This window comes from Ziziphus jujuba, chromosome 7 (assembly GCF_031755915.1).
Source record: "Ziziphus jujuba cultivar Dongzao chromosome 7, ASM3175591v1".
In the NCBI taxonomy this organism is placed as follows: Eukaryota; Viridiplantae; Streptophyta; class Magnoliopsida; order Rosales; family Rhamnaceae; genus Ziziphus; species Ziziphus jujuba.
Genome location: NC_083385.1, coordinates 19,634,413 through 19,652,819, shown reverse-complemented (window position 1 = coordinate 19,652,819; position 18,407 = coordinate 19,634,413). Strand labels below are relative to the sequence as shown.

Sequence of the window (18,407 nt, the reverse complement as noted above, 5' to 3'; positions counted from 1 at the left end):
ATATTAGTTTTTTAAAAACTTTTAAAATAATATAATTTTTAATAGGATCTATTTTATTTATTAGCTTCCTAAATTATAATTTTTATTTTCCACTTTAAAACGTACAAATTTTTCTTTTACAAATTATTTGAATATGAAAAAATTTTATATTTTAGATTTCCCCTTACTTTATTCCTGTTCAAATATTCCATAACGCTAAAGACACAATAGAATAATTAATTACAAAAAGGGATTTGCCCTGGTTAACAGCTGAATTTCAAGGGATCCAATGTGGGGCTTGGGGAATTGAAAATAATATTAAAAAAAGATTAAACTAAATTTCTAGATTCAAAAAAGGAAAAAGTCTATACGGCGTCGTAGAAGCGACTGAGTCAAACGAGTTAGCTTTATGGGAGATTGATTCCTTTGCTTTAAAAGGGAAATACAGCGAAGCAAAAAATGGGAAGAAGCTGACTAAACTCACCAGAAGTCTGCCACGTAGGAACGGTCAGACAAAACGATAAGCCAAGGAAATTAACTAACGAAAAACCGTGCAATGGAGCGTGGTGGCCTTTTCGAAATTTAACAAAAGGAAGAGGGCCATTTTATAAATGAAGAAGATAGCTACATACGAATATAAAAGCATACATATCCATGGCAGAAAGACGAGAATCCCAATCGTGCAGTCGTGCTGTCATCTTGCTGTAAGTTTCACATCCACACACACACACACACACACACACACATATATATATATATATATAGATACACTTTTTCTATTTTTGCTTACCAGACTTTGGTTTTGGTTTTGTGTTTTTTTTTTTTTTTTTTTTTTTTCCCTTCTACTACGATAATCAAAAGCTTCAGAACTTTTTCTTCGTTGAAGATCTGCAAAGAGTAACTACTTCTTCATCTCTCATGGAGGATCGTAAGGAGGTCTCTTTTTCTATCTCCTTCTCTCTTGCTTTTGTGTACTTTTTTCCTTTTCTGGTTTGCTGTTTGGTAGCCAAGAAAAAAAAAAAAAAAAACTCGTGGAAAGTAAGAAAGTAAAGCAAAGTTTGTTTAATGTTTTGGTCCTTTTGCGATCTTAGTAATTCTTTTTTTCAATCGATAGCTTGAGTCGAGTAGCTTTGCTGGACTATGAATCAACGATCGGTGCAAGTTATTGTTCTTCGGCTTTAATGAATTGCTGGAGTTAGTTTTATCTTGCAGAAAGAAAGTTTGGAATTTCTGGAATTCTAATATTTTTTTCTATATGCTTCCGCTTTATTTTCCTGCAGTTTCTGCCGAACCAAACGGAGGCTGAAGTTGTTTTAATTTTTTTTTTTTATTTTTAAAAACTAGCCAGCATCAATTATGGAAATTTTTAGTACTCAATATTTATTTATTATAAATATTATTAACCATATATTTATTCTAATTTTATGATTTTTTTTCCAATTTATTTTAGTGGCATGAAATTGCATTGAGTTTGTAGATCTGTTCAACTCATGTGATTGGTCTCTCTCTCTCTCTCTCTCTCTCTCTCTCTCTCTCTTAGTCTAGAAAAGTTTATACTTGATTGGCCTCCGGTTTTAACTTTTCCGCAACATTACAGAGTTGAAATAATCATTCAACTTTCTCAAAGCTGAGAAACAGTCAAAGGATTCTCCTTTCTCCCCCCTTTTTTTTTTTTTTCTTTTTTTTTCTGGTGGGGGGTAGGGGAGAGAAGGGGGGGTAAAAATCATTAGAATGTTTTTTTATTTTTGGTTTCACTCTTATGGGTTTTGATTTCAAAAGTTGTCACACTCAACCTGTGGGCTTTTTTTTTAATAAATTAAATAATATTACATTTGTACAATTTTTCAAAGTTAGAGAATGGAATCAGAATTGGGTGTTGTCAAATTTTGAAGAAAATTTGACTAACCGGAATTCAATTCACATCAAACAAATAGGTTTGAAAACTGAAAAGCTTAAACAAATGACTCCTAATTTTATTTTTAATTCTTTCTATCTTTGGTTTTTAGGTGAAGTCAGAGGATGTTTGTTAACTTGGATATTATTTATTAGTCCACTAGCTTGTTTTTCTAGTTGCATTAGCAGTCTTCCATAGAAGTATCGATTAGTAATAATGCATGTATATATATATATATAGACAGGTTGTATTGGTTTGTGATTTACTCTTTCACTTGTTCGTATCACGGAAAGCAAGATTTGGTGCGACTTTCCCTGATTAATATATGGGGAAGCTCTTAAATTAAATACCTTTACAAGTTCATTGAGTGCATTAAAAATTAAGTTTGGATTTTTTTTTTTTTTTTTAAGAGCTTTTCGTTGTAATGAATGAATAGAAACTTAGATTATTATATTATTATTATTTTATTTTGAAGGTACAGGGATTCAAACTCGGCATTGTCGTCCATAAAATCTTAAAGACTATTTTTTTTTTACTTTATGGCTTTATTAAATGCAGAAGAACGCGCCATGGCTATCAGTGCCGCAGTTTGGGGACTGGGACCAGAAGGGTCAAGTACCAGACTACTCTCTTGATTTCTCGAAAATCAGGGAAATGAGGAAGCAAAACAAGAGGGATGTATCCAGAGCAAGTCTTGGAAATGAAGAAGAGCTCATTTCTTCAAATTCCACCACCGCAAACAGTACTGTCCACAGTGATCACCACCCGGATTACCATGAGAACCAACACTCTCCATCTGTGAGAATTCTTTACCTTTGCTTTGGTTCTGCTTTGAATTTTATTTTATTTTTTATTTATTTATTTATTTATTTTGATAATTCTATATGCTTTTCGTGCGATGAAATTACAAAGTTGACTAGTTGGGTGGTTATAACTTGTGACTACGTAGAGTAGCATTATTGACAATATTTATGATGTTGTTGTGCATGTGGGTGGATGGTGGGGAAAAAAACTTTTTATTAAACAGGGTAGGTGGGTCAGTATTGTGCTTGAGTTGGTAAGCACATAATCCATTAGACTTTTTGTTTGCTTAGATAACTTGAATAGAGCATTTATGTTGTGGCAGTAGGTTATTAGCTGGTCTGGCCCACTCATTTTCCTGTTACTTGCAAGAAATAGTGTTCCGTTTTTGGTAATAACTTGCTAGAAATAGTTTCCTGTGTCCCTTATTATGTATACCTTGTGTGCAATGGTCAAAGAGATAATATTCCCCATTGTCTTATAAAGTAGGTTCTGTGCTAATTAAGCATATTTTTTGTTCTGTTTTCATAACAATTCTGAAGATTAAGAATCGTTCTTCCTTATTGAATCCTTGATGGGTTACTCATTATGGTAGTTTTTATTGTCAATATAAAATGTGCTTACTTGGCTCTCTAGAAACTCTTTTTTCACAACATGAACTTGGAAAAAAGAAATAAAAATAATGATAAGGTTAATTTAGGATCCATATGATGTGTAAGATCAATGAGTTGCTGAGTATCTAAAAATGGTCCCGAAACTAGATGTATACCATACTTGTTTGCCCTTGGAAAGTGGGCAGAAAATTGGCAAATGGGACCTATTGATATCGATATCTGGCATGATGGAGCAAGTGATGTGTTACGTGAGCATCAACTATATATTTGATAAGATTAAGCGAAGCTAGGTACACTTAAAATATCTGGGCTACACGCTAATGCAAGTAGCATCACATACAGGATATTATAGTCCATATATAATATAAAATATTAGGTCAGCTGATGGTATGAGCCGAAAGTGGGAAACATATATTCTATTTCTTTGTAATGCTGAGGAAATGCAATATGATAATTGAGAATTAACTTTTCTGGTTTTTAATATCAATATAAAGGCTGGTTGATATATGTCCAGGCCACACTCAGTCTGTGATTCACATGCACCAGCTGTTTTAGGCCTTATGATAAGGGTATGAATGGTGCTTTACGTTGCCTTTTTTTTCTTTATTTATATATGCTTAATTTGTAAATAACATCTGCTCAGAAATGTCAAACATATTTATTGAATATTGACCGATTGCGTAATCAACCCCGACTCTATATTTATTCTCTATTAAATATTAGTGTTTGAAGAACTAGATATTTGATTATTATTTGGCTGGTGACAAAGAAAAGATTTGTGCAAATCTAATTGATTTGGAATCCATTTAATTTCAACAATTTTTATATTATTTTTAATTATTAGAACTATTTAATGCATCTCATTATTATTAGTTTTTATTCAACTAATGCCGCCAGAAAAACTTGAATTCTAGCCTTTCGGTGATAAGATGTTTGTTTTTCTCCTTTAATAATTGAAATCGTCAAAATTGGATAACAGTTGGAAATTTGAGTGAAAGCCTGTTGAAAAGGAACCATGTCTTATTGGATTTTCGCATCAAATAAACTTTTTTGTTTTTATTTATTTATTTATTTATTTTTTTTTTTTTGGCTTGGTGATTCAACTACATTTGATCTCTAACCCCTATTATCACTTTTTGAAAATTTCGGTTTTATTAATCTCTGTATTTTTCTATTTCTTCCAAACAGACGAGGCGGAGCATTTTCAGTTACTTCAATTGTTGTGTGAAAGCCTGAAAAATTGGAGATTACTTTCGATTTTGTATGTCTTTTTTTTTCTCTTTTTTTTTTTGGTTATAATTTTCCCTTTTCTTCTTTAACTCTCCATGACTCTTAATCAGTTTATATTCATTCAGGTTTGTAATGTATTGGTGGTTTCAAGTGGCAACTGATTTTTTTTTTTTCTTTTCTTTTTTTCCTTGGGTCCTTTGCTTTTTAAGTATGTATTAAATCCCTTAAGAATTTGCAACATTGCAATAGCATGAAAGAAGAATGTAAATCAGCCAAGCCGAACTGAATATTATAATTTTTAAGTTTGGCTTATATAAATTTTTTAGTGATCATTTTATGATTATAAAGTTATGGAATATCCTGCACGATGTAAGCTCAGTTTGATTGATTTAAAATAAAAAAGTTTAGTTTTTAGTTGAACTCGGTTCGTTCACACAAGGTCAAGCTAATTGAGCTGGAACTCTTAGAATAAGAAGCCATATCTTTTTCAGGCTTAAAAAAATAAAATAAAACGTTGACTTTTTAATGTTATCTTTGTTATTTTTTTTTTATAAATAAAAATATCTAACAAAAATTCTCACTCAAATTAAAGAAAATATAGTTGCAACAAAGGGTCTCAATTAACAATTAAAAACCAAAAAAGCAACATTTTGAAGTTCAATTTTGTATTTAACTGTTTTCTTGGGGAGTCAGTTCCAACCAGCCAAATTTGCACCGTTCGAACCTATTTATATTTACAACCCTAAGGTACGCAGAAACTTAAAAGCTGAAATAGCACAAGCAGCAGAACACCATCATAATTGGTCATGTTTATCGTGCATGATCAAGGAAAATTGTTCTGCTTCTTAAAATAGAAGATTGTTTATTGCGCTGAAAGTTGATCTCGGCAGAGTATACAAGCATATTCAAAAGTGTATTCTGTATTACCTTTGGCATGATTAAGTTAAATTGGGAAAACCACAGCTAATTCAGAACAAAGACAAAAAACACTAACACAAGGCATGCTGGAAGCAGAAGTTCTACGAATGTAGGAAGTTCCATGTTGACAATAATTATGCTTTTCAACAAAAAGAGTAGATGCAAATTCCAAAATGCGAGTTCCTGTTTTATTATTTATTTATTTCTTCATTATAGGTTCATCCGACTAGTTTTGTAAACATATCCAAATCTCTTACTAAATCATACATAATATTAAGGTAACAAAAATGGACCAGGCAAAGGCCAAAATCACAAAAAAGTAGCTTGCCACATAAAATGGCTTCATTTACATACCAAGCTGTCTAACTGCCACCTACTCTTCAGCTAAAAGGCATTCTATCAAAGCATGCTCTGAAACTTTATGCACTCTTGCAGTCATTGGAATACCGGTTTGATACAGGATTCAGATCATATTGGTTTCAATCACACCTTTTTGATAATCTGGACAACATCTTCGTCTTCAAGCTCATGCTCCTGTTGTGTCAAAAGCGATAAGTGCACTTCAGTTAATGCATAAAGTATTAGATTGATTGGCGACGATCAAACTAAAAGAGGAGAAAAAGGAAAAGAAAAGAAATGATACAATACAATGAGGACAGGACAAACCTTGCCAACTCTTTGCGGTTTGTGCTTTGCACTAGATCCCCAAACCAATGCACTGTAACAATTGCTCAGAGTCACTTTCATAAAGGTCAAACATTTGAAGGAAGAAATAAAAATGACAAACCAGAAAGAAAAATGGGATTAACCTCGGACAAGTTTCACATAGAGGAACCCAAAACTGCAGATCAACATATTCCTACTACTAGAGTACTTCTGACACAAACTAGGGAGGAAAAGACCAAGTCTCCGGTTCCAGGAGACAGTTTGCAAGTTTACATTAAGGAAAATTCTTTATAAAAACTGTGACATCATCTTAACAATTTTGACATTAAGCATAATGGTTGGCACACTAAGAAAAGAAAAATAAAATAAAATTTAATTCTAACAGTTGGCTTGTGACTTATTTGGTTGTTGAAGATGAACCACACCCATGTGAATTGTATAAGCCAATGGTGATTTTAATACAACATATAATTCAATCGGTCAAAGCGTGTCAAATCCACAAAGGTGAAAAACCAAATAAATTTTTTTTTTTTTTTTTTAATCAGTCACGACATATCCAATAAAAAGCAATTGAACCAGTGAAAAAAGAAACATGGATGGAAAGAGGTTAAAAATGATTGGAGGATACCCACTAAAAATCAGTGACAGCTAGGCAGCAAAATAAGAATTCTACTTGGTAACCTAAATGTTGAAAACAAAAAAATTTGAAAGCAGGAAAATCTGAAAGAGGCTACTTACTACTTAAATTGCTTAACCATATCCTTATGAATTCGTTCACAGAAATCTTCAACTGTTCTCTTCTTGGATGACAGGATTACAGGATCTTCATAGTCTGGATTCATCCCTTTAGGTTTAGTGTAAATACGAGTCAAATTAAGATACTCCCATACTTTATCCAGCAAACCATCTAGATTCCATTCAAGGTGGGCACTGCAGAATAATAATAGCAAATACCTACTTAAATTTTCATAACTAGTTGATGTATAAAGTAAAGAATGTTTTACAATTCATTAAACAGAAAAAGTGATATTGTTACTAAATCTACCAAGAGATCCAGATGGTCAGTCAACAGAGCTATAAAATCCAACATTGAAGTTGGAAGGTAACAATGACCACAAGCTCTATGGCATTACCTAGGTTGAACAGTAGTCATGCAATTCTTTCTAGTGCATGCCACAATGATTATGCTATGCCTAGAACATAATTGAACTATGCTGCTATTACTTTTCCTAACCAGGTAAAGAACAGAAGCAGGGTTTCTTGTAATTTGCATCTATTATTGTCAAGCATATCATATTGCAACTGAAGTATCAAGGTTAAAATTTTCATAGAGTATAAGAAATATAATTTTTTCCCAGAATACATTTTTCTAGGACATCAGAACGGAATAGAAGTACACAAATTTCGGTCAGAATAAGTTACCTGACTGGACAGTAGTGAGGAAGCTTATCCAAAATCTCTAATTCCTCTAGTGTAATCTGATCAATCTTATTTACAGCATAGATGCAAGGCATATATATTCTACTGCCCTCAATTACATCTATGAGGTCATCAGCAGTTGCATCAAACCTAAGAGTAATGTCAGCATTGTGAATCCTGTATTCACTACATATTGCCTTCACGGTATCAAGGTCTAGATGTGTGTTGGCAACTGTTGAGGTGAAATTAATTCCACCCTTATCTTTCTTCCTGAATGTCAAATTAGGTGGTTCCTTGTTCAACCTGTTCCCAGAAAATTAATAATCAGCTAATAGTATATAGAAGGACAGCAGCTAAAGAGAGATTACAATAGCATATAAGATAAAAATAATAATTAATAAAAAATGGCTTCACAAAGTTAATGTCAACTCAAAAGAATGGTATGTTAACTGAGAGCATGACATGAAAATGGCAGAGCTCCATATTCAATAGTAATGAAGACCAGCCTTTCCTACCATCAGTAGCTTGCAGAAAGTAACCAATATTGCAAGTTCTGTAAAACATTCAACAAAGAAGAAAACTTACCAACGACTTTAGTATTAACTACAGTCCAACTGAACAGATGGAAGCAATATTTAACAAGCTATCCAAATTCTACTTCTTTTCAAATCCCTATTGGGTTTTTCAAGAAAAACAGATTTTTGGTGGACAGTCAATCTAAAAGATTAAGCACATAATTTAAGAAGTACAAGTGACACATTATCAACAATTAAAAAACAGAAGACAGCGAAAAATATTTTTAAGAAAAATATATAAATGAATTTGCCAAAATTTACTTATACATGCACATGAAATTGCCTACCAAAATTTTAAAAATAGAAATGGCCTACAGAATCATTTTCATTGATGTTTCAGAATTCTACACCTTTAATTACCTAATCCCATGCAAATAGTAAACCGAAAGTTTTGTGGCAGAAAACCACCAAACTTACATAGTGTGTCACAAGAATAAGTTAAATCTTCATTACAAACATTTAAAATTTCAATTGACAAAGTGACATATCCAAAAAATAAAATATGCTATTCTTCACTGTTTATCTATTTACTAAACTAAAAGTAGGTATATCCTATCCAGTGTACTCACAGGAGAATGACAAAATGCTAAACGATTTTCAACCACAAAATTGTTACCTTATGCCAAATCCTTCAAGCTCCTTTTCTATTAGACGTTTGTGAGTTATTGGCTTTATTGCATCAAGAACGATTATAATGCAATTGCATGTCCTAGCAGTGCTGATCACCTGGTATTGCCATGAGCTGACACTTTAATAAACTGATATAAAGAAGTAAGCATGAGAAGAATTAAACATGCATCAAGACCATTAAACAAAAACGTGTAATACATGAATTTCTAGATGTTATCAAACTTGTAAAAATCAAGCAATAACCGCATCATATATGGAAAAAATGACGGTCATCTCCTATATACTTCCAAGACCTTTGTTATGCAAGTCAATAGTTTATAAACTACAAAAAGACTTAAAATATATGAGCCTATTTATATATATATATATATATATATATATATATAAATATATATACCAATCATGTTACAAGACAATATTGGTGACTTTACAGTGAAAAGCGTTTCCTGAATTCTAATACTCCATTGACAATACATTAATCATAGCGCTTCTCATTTCTGTTTTAAACAATGGTATCAACTATCTAGCCATCCTATATAAATAAACCTTCTAAAAAACTAATACAACACAAACATTAAATATCCTATATACAATGTGCCTAAATTTTTTCTTAACTTTGCCATCAAGAAAAAGAACATCCCATGCTTGTTTTACATACATCGAGTCCAAAAGCCAGAAGTTAGTAGGTAGATGTTAAGAACATACACAGGGAACTTGACAGTAACATTTAAAGCTAGTTCATCCTCTTGACTGTAGATATGTTACTTAAGTTCATATCTGGCAGAACATCCGATAATAATATCTATGTTACTCCAACACTGCTCCAAAAAAATTACATGCTTCAGGGAAAAAGTCTTCCTGATCCCTGAACAACTCTTTTGTTGATCATAATGTCTAAAATCAGGTAACTCTTAACTGTTTCCCCATCAATGACCCTGGGAGCAAACCTTGTTTATAAAAATTTTGATAAAATTAATAATTATAAGCCTGCTGATCAGAGAAAATAATACCAAATAACTGACATGGATATGACATCATTGCTCAGCAGCAGGACCAAAGAATGAAAAGAATAATAAAATACCAATTAATCACCATTTAAAGAAGATTACCTAAGCCATAGCAAAATTCTCAAAATGTTATATGACAACAGTATCATCTAAACAGATAAAGTCATGTTTTACCTGCCTCCCCCTACCCTTTCCATCCTTTGCACCCTCAATAATTCCAGGGAGATCCAACAGCTGCCAATTAAAATAAAATAAAAAATTAAAAAATATAAAAATAATAATAGAAGATTTGAGCCTAATAATAGAAGCAAACAGTCGAGCATACTTGGCTAACTTATATATTTCAAACAAAATCGACTGCAGCCATTTTATATAACTTAACTTATTTCTACACGATACACACACAAATTATATGCCCAATTAATGAATATTGAAATATTGATTTCACATTCGAGTCTGACAAATCAATTGCTGAAGCTAAGAAACCCATAAATTGAAAAGGGATGTAGCATCAAAACATAAGAGAAAAGTGATATTACCTGAATTTTAGCTCCTCGGTACGTAATCACTCCAGGAATGCATGTTAAGGTTGTGAATTCATAGGAAGCAACCTGTGAACATATAAACTCATGTGTATTAACTAAAGTCCTAATGATGACAGGTTTACAGAAAATTCTCGATAACCTACATTGCAAGCATCTTAATTCCAACGCTAGATGAACAGAAGCCATCTTATTCTCTATTCCTAACTCACAGAAGACATAATTTGAAAACCAAGAATACAATCGTAAAGATTTATTACATGGTAAACACCAAGCACCTTCACTAGTGTCAAACATTTATTCAGCAACCACAGCAGGTCACCACATTAGATACCCCACTACACTGAGGAGGCATGGAGAAAAGTAGTAGTTATTGTCAAGTGATTAAATTGTAATTTTCAAGCTTGGTCCATAAGGTTGAAGAAGGATCTAAGATTCTTTTAAAACTTGTAGGCATATCAGCACAGATGGAGTATAACATAAGCAATGAACTAAATCAAACTGTAAACACTTTGATGTTATCAAACACCCTTACTTGTCTAATTCAAGCTTCATATATGTTATATCAAAAGCTATACTTTCATACCTCTGAAAAAGTTCCAGTTAATTTATTCAACAGTGTGGATTTCCCAACTGAAGGGAAACCCACCAAACCAACTCTGGCATCTCCACTTTTAGTAACATCAAAACCTTCACCAGCTCCACCACCTCCTTTTGAGGTGGGCGTAAGAAGTTCTCTTCTTAACTTTGCAAGTTTAGCCTAGCAACAGATGAACAAAAACATATAAAAAATAATAATAAATTAATAATATATAAATAAATAAATAAAAACTTCAGCCAAATGGTAATGCAATAAAAAGCAATTTCAAAGGTGTCATGAAAGCAAAAAGTACACTATCTTAAAACCTTGGTTTGTCTTTCATACATTATATGAAATATTTGAGGAGATGAAATGTAAGAAGGCAATATTCCACAATGCCTACCCATGTCAAATAGAAATATGAACACAAATATTTACCTTGAGCAAGCCCAGGTGATGAGCAGTAGCTTTGTTCTTTTGAGTCCTTGCCATCTGCATAAGCAAGTTATATAATATTATCCATCCTAATTCTCAAAAAGTCTGAATTTCATTTGGAATGGAACGAAAAAACAAGGCAGATTCAAATTTTTTGTCCTTTTCTTGATCTTATGTTTCTCTATTTGATTTGGTTTGTATATTAAGATATAATTAGATATTCCATTACTACGAGGATTAAGGAAAACACAGCAAGCGAAAAGCCACTGGACTAATTGGGTGAATCAAAGTTAAGCTACAGATTTCCATAAGGCCTTGTAACGTTTCAGTACACAAACATATTTCACTTAATAAATCCTAATAGATTCTGGCTTTAAAATATTAAAAAAATATATTTAAACATAAACACACTTATAATATCGCTTAAAACCCTAAACAATAAATAAACCCATGTAAAGCTCAAAATTTTAAATTTTCCTTCAATTTGTTTAATTTTCCAAGTAAACAAACGAATGAATAAACAAAAGACATACACTTTGGAAGAGAAGAGAAAATGAGAATATATACGACGGTATAAACTAATAAGTACCTCATCTTCGATATCCTTAATCTTCTGCATCACGGTCGCCATTGTTACACAGACAAGCTCAGAGACAGAGAGAGAGAGAGAAGGAGTATCAAATCACGGCGTACGGACCGGTCCGCGATTAGGCGCTGATGATCCTAATGAGGTACTTCTTGACAGAAGAAGAAGAAGAAGAAGCTACATAAAGTAGAAGGCACGAGAAAAGACGGAGGACTGATATTATGCGGTGGGGGGTATAGTTTAGGCCCAATGGATCTTCACTTATTAAAATGGGCCACAAACCACGTTCGATCTCTTAATTAGACCTTAGCTACATGGGGCTTTTTCCATTCAGAACTAGTAAACATTTACTTTTTTTTTTTTTTTTTTTTGAAAGGTCGTAAACATTTACTTTGCACGATCAGAAATTTACTATTATTATGATTTTTTTTATAAAAAAAAAAAAAATATATATATATATATATATATAAATTGAGAAGGATGACTTTTGCACCAAGCCTAATCGAATATGGATTTGGGTTTATAATTGGTGATCATTGTCCTATAGACTATACCAAAAGGACCACAACCAAAATCCTTGTTTAAATATGATTGGTATTTTTTATAGCCGAACAATATAAATATGTTTGATATTTAAAAGGTGAATAAAATATGTTTTGCAAATTTGTAACCAAATATTTTAAAATATTGGGTAATATATGGCCAAACATATCCTGATTGGGTAAAAGAATTTATGTTGTGTGCGAAAACAACGATTTTCTTATTAAAAAATTTTCAATCTGTAAATTTGTAAGAAATAAAATAGTTTGAAAATGTTGGACATTTCAACTATATATATATATATATATAAATTTGAGTCACACAAATACAGAGAGATTTTGGATAGGTTATAAATTAAATAATTTGTTAATATATATATATATATATAGAAAAGACATTTTTAGAAAACTTAAATATTTTTTATGGATTAAAAAATATAATAAATTGAAATAATTATAAAATTTAACAGTTATTTAGACCTTGCCTTAATTTAGAATCAGGGACACTTTTTCTAAACAACATTATCCATTGAAATACAACATAATGTCAAATTCTGCCATTTTATTTTATTTTTTATTGTTCCATTTTATAAGTATTTTGTTAAAATATAATAAAATTGTTATCCTACCATTTAAATATATCTATACATAGCCTATTTAAACAATTTATGTTTGAATTAAATCTTTTACAGAACAAATTTGTAACAACGTGAAATGAGATTGTTTTCATTTTGTGTTTTTATCAATTTTGCTTAAAAATATATATATATATATATATATTATTACAACAGTATTTGTCTATATAGCTATCTAATTCTAAATGTTTGGTGATCAACTCCATCAAAAGAATATGCTTTATAAAATAGTGGATAACTATACTTTTTGGACCCTTTACTTTACCTGCAATTTCAATTGAGTGCCTTAATTTTTAAAATTTTCAATTAGGCGCTTTCATTTTTCATTTTGGTCTAAAGTTAGACTCCATTTTCAATTTTTTTAATTAAGAATTTCAATTTTGATCTTCTTTCTTTATGGATAAAACCTAGTAAAAATTTTACTCAAAATAAATGCCTTATTAATTATAAATTTAAAAATGTTATTAACTTAAAATGTTAAAAATTAAATAAAATTCCATAACATAAAGTCTAAATATACAATATCAAAATTGAACGGAACCAAAATTAAGGATCTCAATCCTCAAAAAAGAAAAAGAAAATGGAAATCTAGATTGAAACCAAAATGAAATTTAAAACACTTAATCGAAAAAATTGAAATTTGGAACACGGATTCAAAGTATAGCTAAGACAAACACGTGGTAATTTAGAAATATAGAATGCAAACATTTTTTAAAAGAAGAGAAACAAAAAGGAAATAAAATAAAACCTCCACAAATGGCCCGTATAAGATTTTGGGTCAACCGATGACCGCGGTTGGGTGACTATCCTGACGAATGGCATGCTACCATGTGGCATGTAGAAGAGTATTTTATTAAAAAAAACTTAAAAAATTTTAAAGTCAAGGAAAAAAAAAAAAAAAAGTCAGTGATCATCAGCCATCCAAAATTAAAGTAGGGGTGGAAATCTACAAGAGGATCAATCACAATCGTTGGAAAGTTATAGGTGGTCCTTCAAAATATATACTCATAGATTTTCTTAAGTTGATTTTTTTTTTTAATAAAAAAGTTAGGAAAAAAAATATGGGCTACAGCACCGTTTCAATTTTATTTATTTTTTAAATATATTTTTTAAAAAATATATATTTTTCACTATTTTGCTAATCAACAACCAAATATTTGTAGTGCTCGTATTGTATGCGATGGTTGACGATGAAATGGGTTGGTGGCCAATCCGAAAAATGGTAAATGGTTTATGGCTTTTCGGAATCGATTTGGATTGGTGGCCAATCAGTCAAATCAAATTGCGACATAAACCTACCACGGTCGAAGTGTCACTTCTCTTGCCACCCAGAATCCCGCGCCATCAAATCCGGTTATTGTCATTTTAATTTTATTCAATCCTTATTAACTGATTGAACCAAAAAATCAATGAAACATTTGTGCCTCCGGGCATGCCCCATTTGTGGGTCCGAGCTTGTAGTTTGGGCTTTGATAAATTTCATTTGTGTATTCTAGTGTATTTTATCCAGCTCAAATTGTAGATAAGAAAAGGTCTCTTTTCAATTTCGGTAAAATTATAAGATAAAATTAATATTGATGTGTTAATCCAAATAATTTATGAATCAATGAATTTTATTGGGAAGTCTCGCTTTTGATTAAAACAAAGGTCCATTTTTTATTAAAAAATAATGAAATATTGCACTGTTGACATCCTTCAATGGGTTTGCCACTAATTCAAAGTATTGGGAATAAAATTTTCAAACATTGAAACTGCGTGTGATATTGGTGCTGAAAGCTATAAAAATTTAGTTTTTTTTTTTTTTTTTTTTTTTTTTTGAGAGAGGGGGGGTTGTGTGGGAGTTTAAAAGGTGTACCCGTAGACATGTTAAGCATTTTACAATCGGAACATTTTTAAATTGACCATATCCATTTGAATTTGAGCTTGTTCTGACATATTATCTCCCTTGAGTATGGTTCTTTCTTGATCTTTATCTTACTCTAACCAAATTAAGTTGTATCCCGTATATATATATATAAAAAAAAAAAAAAAAAAAAAAGCTTCCTCAAGAAGCAAGTTATCAAGGGTAATATATCTTATCATGTTAATAAATTTATACTTTTCGTTTGTTATTTATTTTGAATTATTTTTTATCATATAATTTTGTCAACTTTGAAGTATTGAATTATTTTGCTTATCAAAAAATTTAAAATAATTTAATTTAGTCCAATATTTTAAATAAACTAATAAAAGATAAAGTGTGCTTTTAAACTTTAGTAGTACTTGCAAATTAATTAAAAAAAAAAAAAGAGAGAGAAGGAATGCAAAGCATCTATTGTTTGATAGACAGAACACATTGATATGGATCTATATTTATATTATTATTATTATTAATTATGTACAGAAAAATAATTTTTTATTTAATTATTAGTTAGTAATATTATTATACATTAATTAGTGTCCATGATTGGTATCATGCAGTAATGATTATTTAATTGTGTAGTTGTGGTGGTGATTATTTATCTATGCAGTTGTAGTATATAAAAATCTATTAGCTGTAAATTGAAGATATGAATGAAAGAAGTTTAACTCCTAACCCAACTTTATCTTTATCACTTTGTCTCTTTCTCTTCTCTTTCTATCTCTTATTGCCAAAAAGAAACTTATCATTTGGTACCAAAGTCAATGAACTATGATTATCCATGGAAAAATAGAAGCAAAATTTTATATAGAAGTTCAAGCCAGCCTAGCTAAGCACGAGACCAACTTCCAGCATATCAATATGACACTTTAGATGATACTAGCAAAGTTGCAAGCACTGCATGTTCATCAACCACAATCACACACAAAAACCTTGATGGAGGACACTTTAAAAGGACAATAAGGATAGCGCTTTGATATTCAACATAGATCCCAAATCTACCGTCGATGGTGGTGTTGAGGAGTCGCTCTCGATCGACTATATTCCTATAGTTGGTGAGGCTTGCCAAAAACATGAGAGCATCTTCAAGCAACCTCAAGATTTTTATATAAGTTTGAATGAGAAAGGAACAATTTCAAAAGTATTGAAGGGAAAACTCTATGTCCAGGAACAGGCCAATAATGCTCACATTTTTCTTAGATTTGGTCAATGTTGAAGCAATGTACAATGACATGTTGCTGGCACTCTTCGAAGCCTTAGTTGGAGACCTAGAGGACAATACTATCTAGGGGATCAAGTGGCTAATCTCTAAGGATATTATCTGATTCCATCCTTGAGGACAAAGATGCTCTGAGAGGAGAAAAATGATATGGACCTCTAGTTATATTACTTATTATTATTTTTTTTATTATTCTTAGTATTATTATTATTATTATTTGTGTAGAGAAATATGTTTTTATTTAATTATTAGTTAGTAATATTATTATAGATCAGTTAGTGTCCATGATTGACATCATATGGTGATGGTTATTTATTTTGTGTAGTTGTTGTGGTGGTTATTTATTTATGCAGTTGTGGTATATAAAAATCAGTTAGCTGTAAATTGAAGATATAAATAAAAGAAGTTTAACTCCTAATCCAACTCTATCTCTATCACGTTATCTCTTTCTCTTCTCTTTCTATTATCATACGTCTTCTAAAATCTGAACCTTTGGTATAATGGAGTGTTTGGTAAAATGGAAAGTATTGAAGAAAATTCATTTTTGGGAATCAGTTTCTTGGAATTTAGTTTCCTGAGAATAAGTTTTCTTGAAATTCATATTACAGTGTTTGGTTAATTATAGAGAAAAATAGGACTTACAAGTAATTAAATAAATTTATATATTAAAATTAAAGGATAAAATTGTATTTAAAAAAATATGTAATATCAATTTCTCAGAAATTTTGAGAATGACACATCTTTAGTAGAATCCACTTTCTTCGTCAATTTTCCACATTACGAGATTTATTTTCCATTGGGATTCACAATTTTCTTTTCTTAAAAATTATCCAAACAGGAGAAAATTACATTTTCATAAGGAATTTTAAATTCCCACTAATTTTACCACTATCCAAACACCCTATAAGTTCAAATTCTATTTGATATAATTTATTTCCAAATATTTTTTTTTATTCCATGTAAAAAAAAATCTTTTGAATAATTTGAAAGTACTTATAATATAAATATAATCTAGTTTATTTATATTATTTCCATATATTTAATATATATTATATATTTAACGTAATTTTGGAATAATAACAAAAAAAAGAAAAAAACTCCTTGTAGTACTTTTGGAAGTAATGCATTTTAATTCAGATTTACATGTTACCACAGGGCCTACCCCAAGCCCATTATACTAATGTTATAATAAAATATAATTACAAAAAAAGAAGGTTTAAATAAAATTTTATTATATAACAGTTAAGGTAAATAGCCACCACTGTTTAAAAGGAGAGTTTACTCCGTTTTCCCCCGAAGTCATTGAGGGTATGTTTGGCACGCGGTATTAACGGGTATTGGATTGTATTGTATTATGTAATACAGCATTTGGATGCATTTGGGTTATGAAGGTATTGTTGGATTATATAATACCTATTCGTGTTTTGTAATACAGCTCACGGTGTATTACTAATACACCTGATTTTCTTTGTGTTATCTAATACAACTCTCCCTCATCTACAATTATCCTGCCTCTCCTCCTAAAAACTACACAGCTGACGTAATGATTTTTTGAAGAGGGGCCACGAGAAGGTTAAGATCCTCTCTTTGACTGATCTGTCCTTGATCCCGGTTGCAGTCGACAAACCTTCCATGCCAAACTCTGCTGTCCACCTTCTCTCACGGATGCACACAGAGCCAACCCCATTGCTTCATCCTTTGGAAATTTACCCAGAAACAAACATTTGTTATGTAGTATTAAATTGTATTAAAATGTATTATATTATATATATATTGTATTTGGTGCTGAATTGTATAAAATAATATATTGTTTGGTACAACAGTATAATGTATTATATTATTTTTAATTATTCATTATAAATATTATAAAAATATCATGTATTTTTCTTTCCCTTCTATATATTATTATAATTCATGACAATAATAAAGTTTAATATTAAAAAAAATTAAAAAAATAAATAATATCATATAGTTTAGAAAAAATAGAAAAAATACAAAAAGCTTAAAATTTACTAAATTGCAAAAAAAAAAAAGACAGTTTTTACAATCTATATATATATATAGAAAAAACAAAATATTACAATATAATCAATTTAATATACATATACATGTGTATATATATATATATATATACATATATATATATATATATATATGTATACAGTCAAAACACACCCGCACGACAAATGCACCACACACACACACACACAAGGCCCAATTCACCACACACAAGTTTAG

At 30.7% G+C, this 18,407-nt stretch overlaps 2 protein-coding genes across 3 annotated transcripts; one reads left to right on the top strand and one right to left on the bottom strand.

The window, feature by feature from the left end:
- Positions 1 to 575: 575 nt before the first annotated feature.
- On the top strand, positions 576 to 4,883 carry LOC107407815 (uncharacterized). Of its 2 annotated transcripts, none has more exons than XM_048478792.2 (5): positions 576 to 683; positions 841 to 915; positions 2,432 to 2,671; positions 4,477 to 4,549; positions 4,644 to 4,883. In XM_048478792.2, the coding sequence occupies exons 1-4, from the start codon at positions 591 to 593 to the stop codon at positions 4,522 to 4,524; spliced, it is 456 nt and encodes a 151-aa protein (XP_048334749.2). In that variant the 5' UTR covers positions 576 to 590; the 3' UTR covers positions 4,525 to 4,549; positions 4,644 to 4,883. The 2 variants fall into 2 exon arrangements, with proteins under 2 accessions (XP_048334749.2, XP_048334750.2); XM_048478793.2 differs by adding an exon at positions 3,803 to 3,857 and having other exon boundaries at positions 4,477 to 4,883.
- On the bottom strand, positions 4,644 to 12,095 carry LOC107408633 (developmentally-regulated G-protein 3). The gene is made up of 10 exons (XM_048478791.2): positions 11,880 to 12,095; positions 11,294 to 11,347; positions 10,862 to 11,035; positions 10,273 to 10,344; positions 9,908 to 9,967; positions 8,713 to 8,822; positions 7,525 to 7,824; positions 6,841 to 7,032; positions 6,103 to 6,154; positions 4,644 to 5,970 (listed from the first exon to the last, which is right to left on the bottom strand). The coding sequence occupies exons 1-10, from the start codon at positions 11,919 to 11,921 to the stop codon at positions 5,920 to 5,922; spliced, it is 1,107 nt and encodes a 368-aa protein (XP_048334748.1). The 5' UTR covers positions 11,922 to 12,095; the 3' UTR covers positions 4,644 to 5,919.
- Positions 12,096 to 18,407: the final 6,312 nt, after the last annotated feature.

Coding starts and splice junctions, on each gene's coding strand:
- LOC107408633 (XM_048478791.2), bottom strand. CDS start 11,921: ATGGCGACCGTGATGCAGAAGATTAAGGATATCGAAGATGAG. Junction 10,345..10,861: donor TAACTGGAACTTTTTCAGAG/GTATGAAAGTAT, acceptor ATATGTTCACAG/GTTGCTTCCTATGAATTCAC. Junction 7,033..7,524: donor CCTCACTACTGTCCAGTCAG/GTAACTTATTCT, acceptor ATTATTCTGCAG/TGCCCACCTTGAATGGAATC.
- LOC107407815 (XM_048478792.2), top strand. CDS start 591: ATGAAGAAGATAGCTACATACGAATATAAAAGCATACATATCCATGGC. Junction 684..840: donor AGTCGTGCTGTCATCTTGCT/GTAAGTTTCACA, acceptor GATAATCAAAAG/CTTCAGAACTTTTTCTTCGT. Junction 916..2,431: donor TCATGGAGGATCGTAAGGAG/GTCTCTTTTTCT, acceptor TATTAAATGCAG/AAGAACGCGCCATGGCTATC.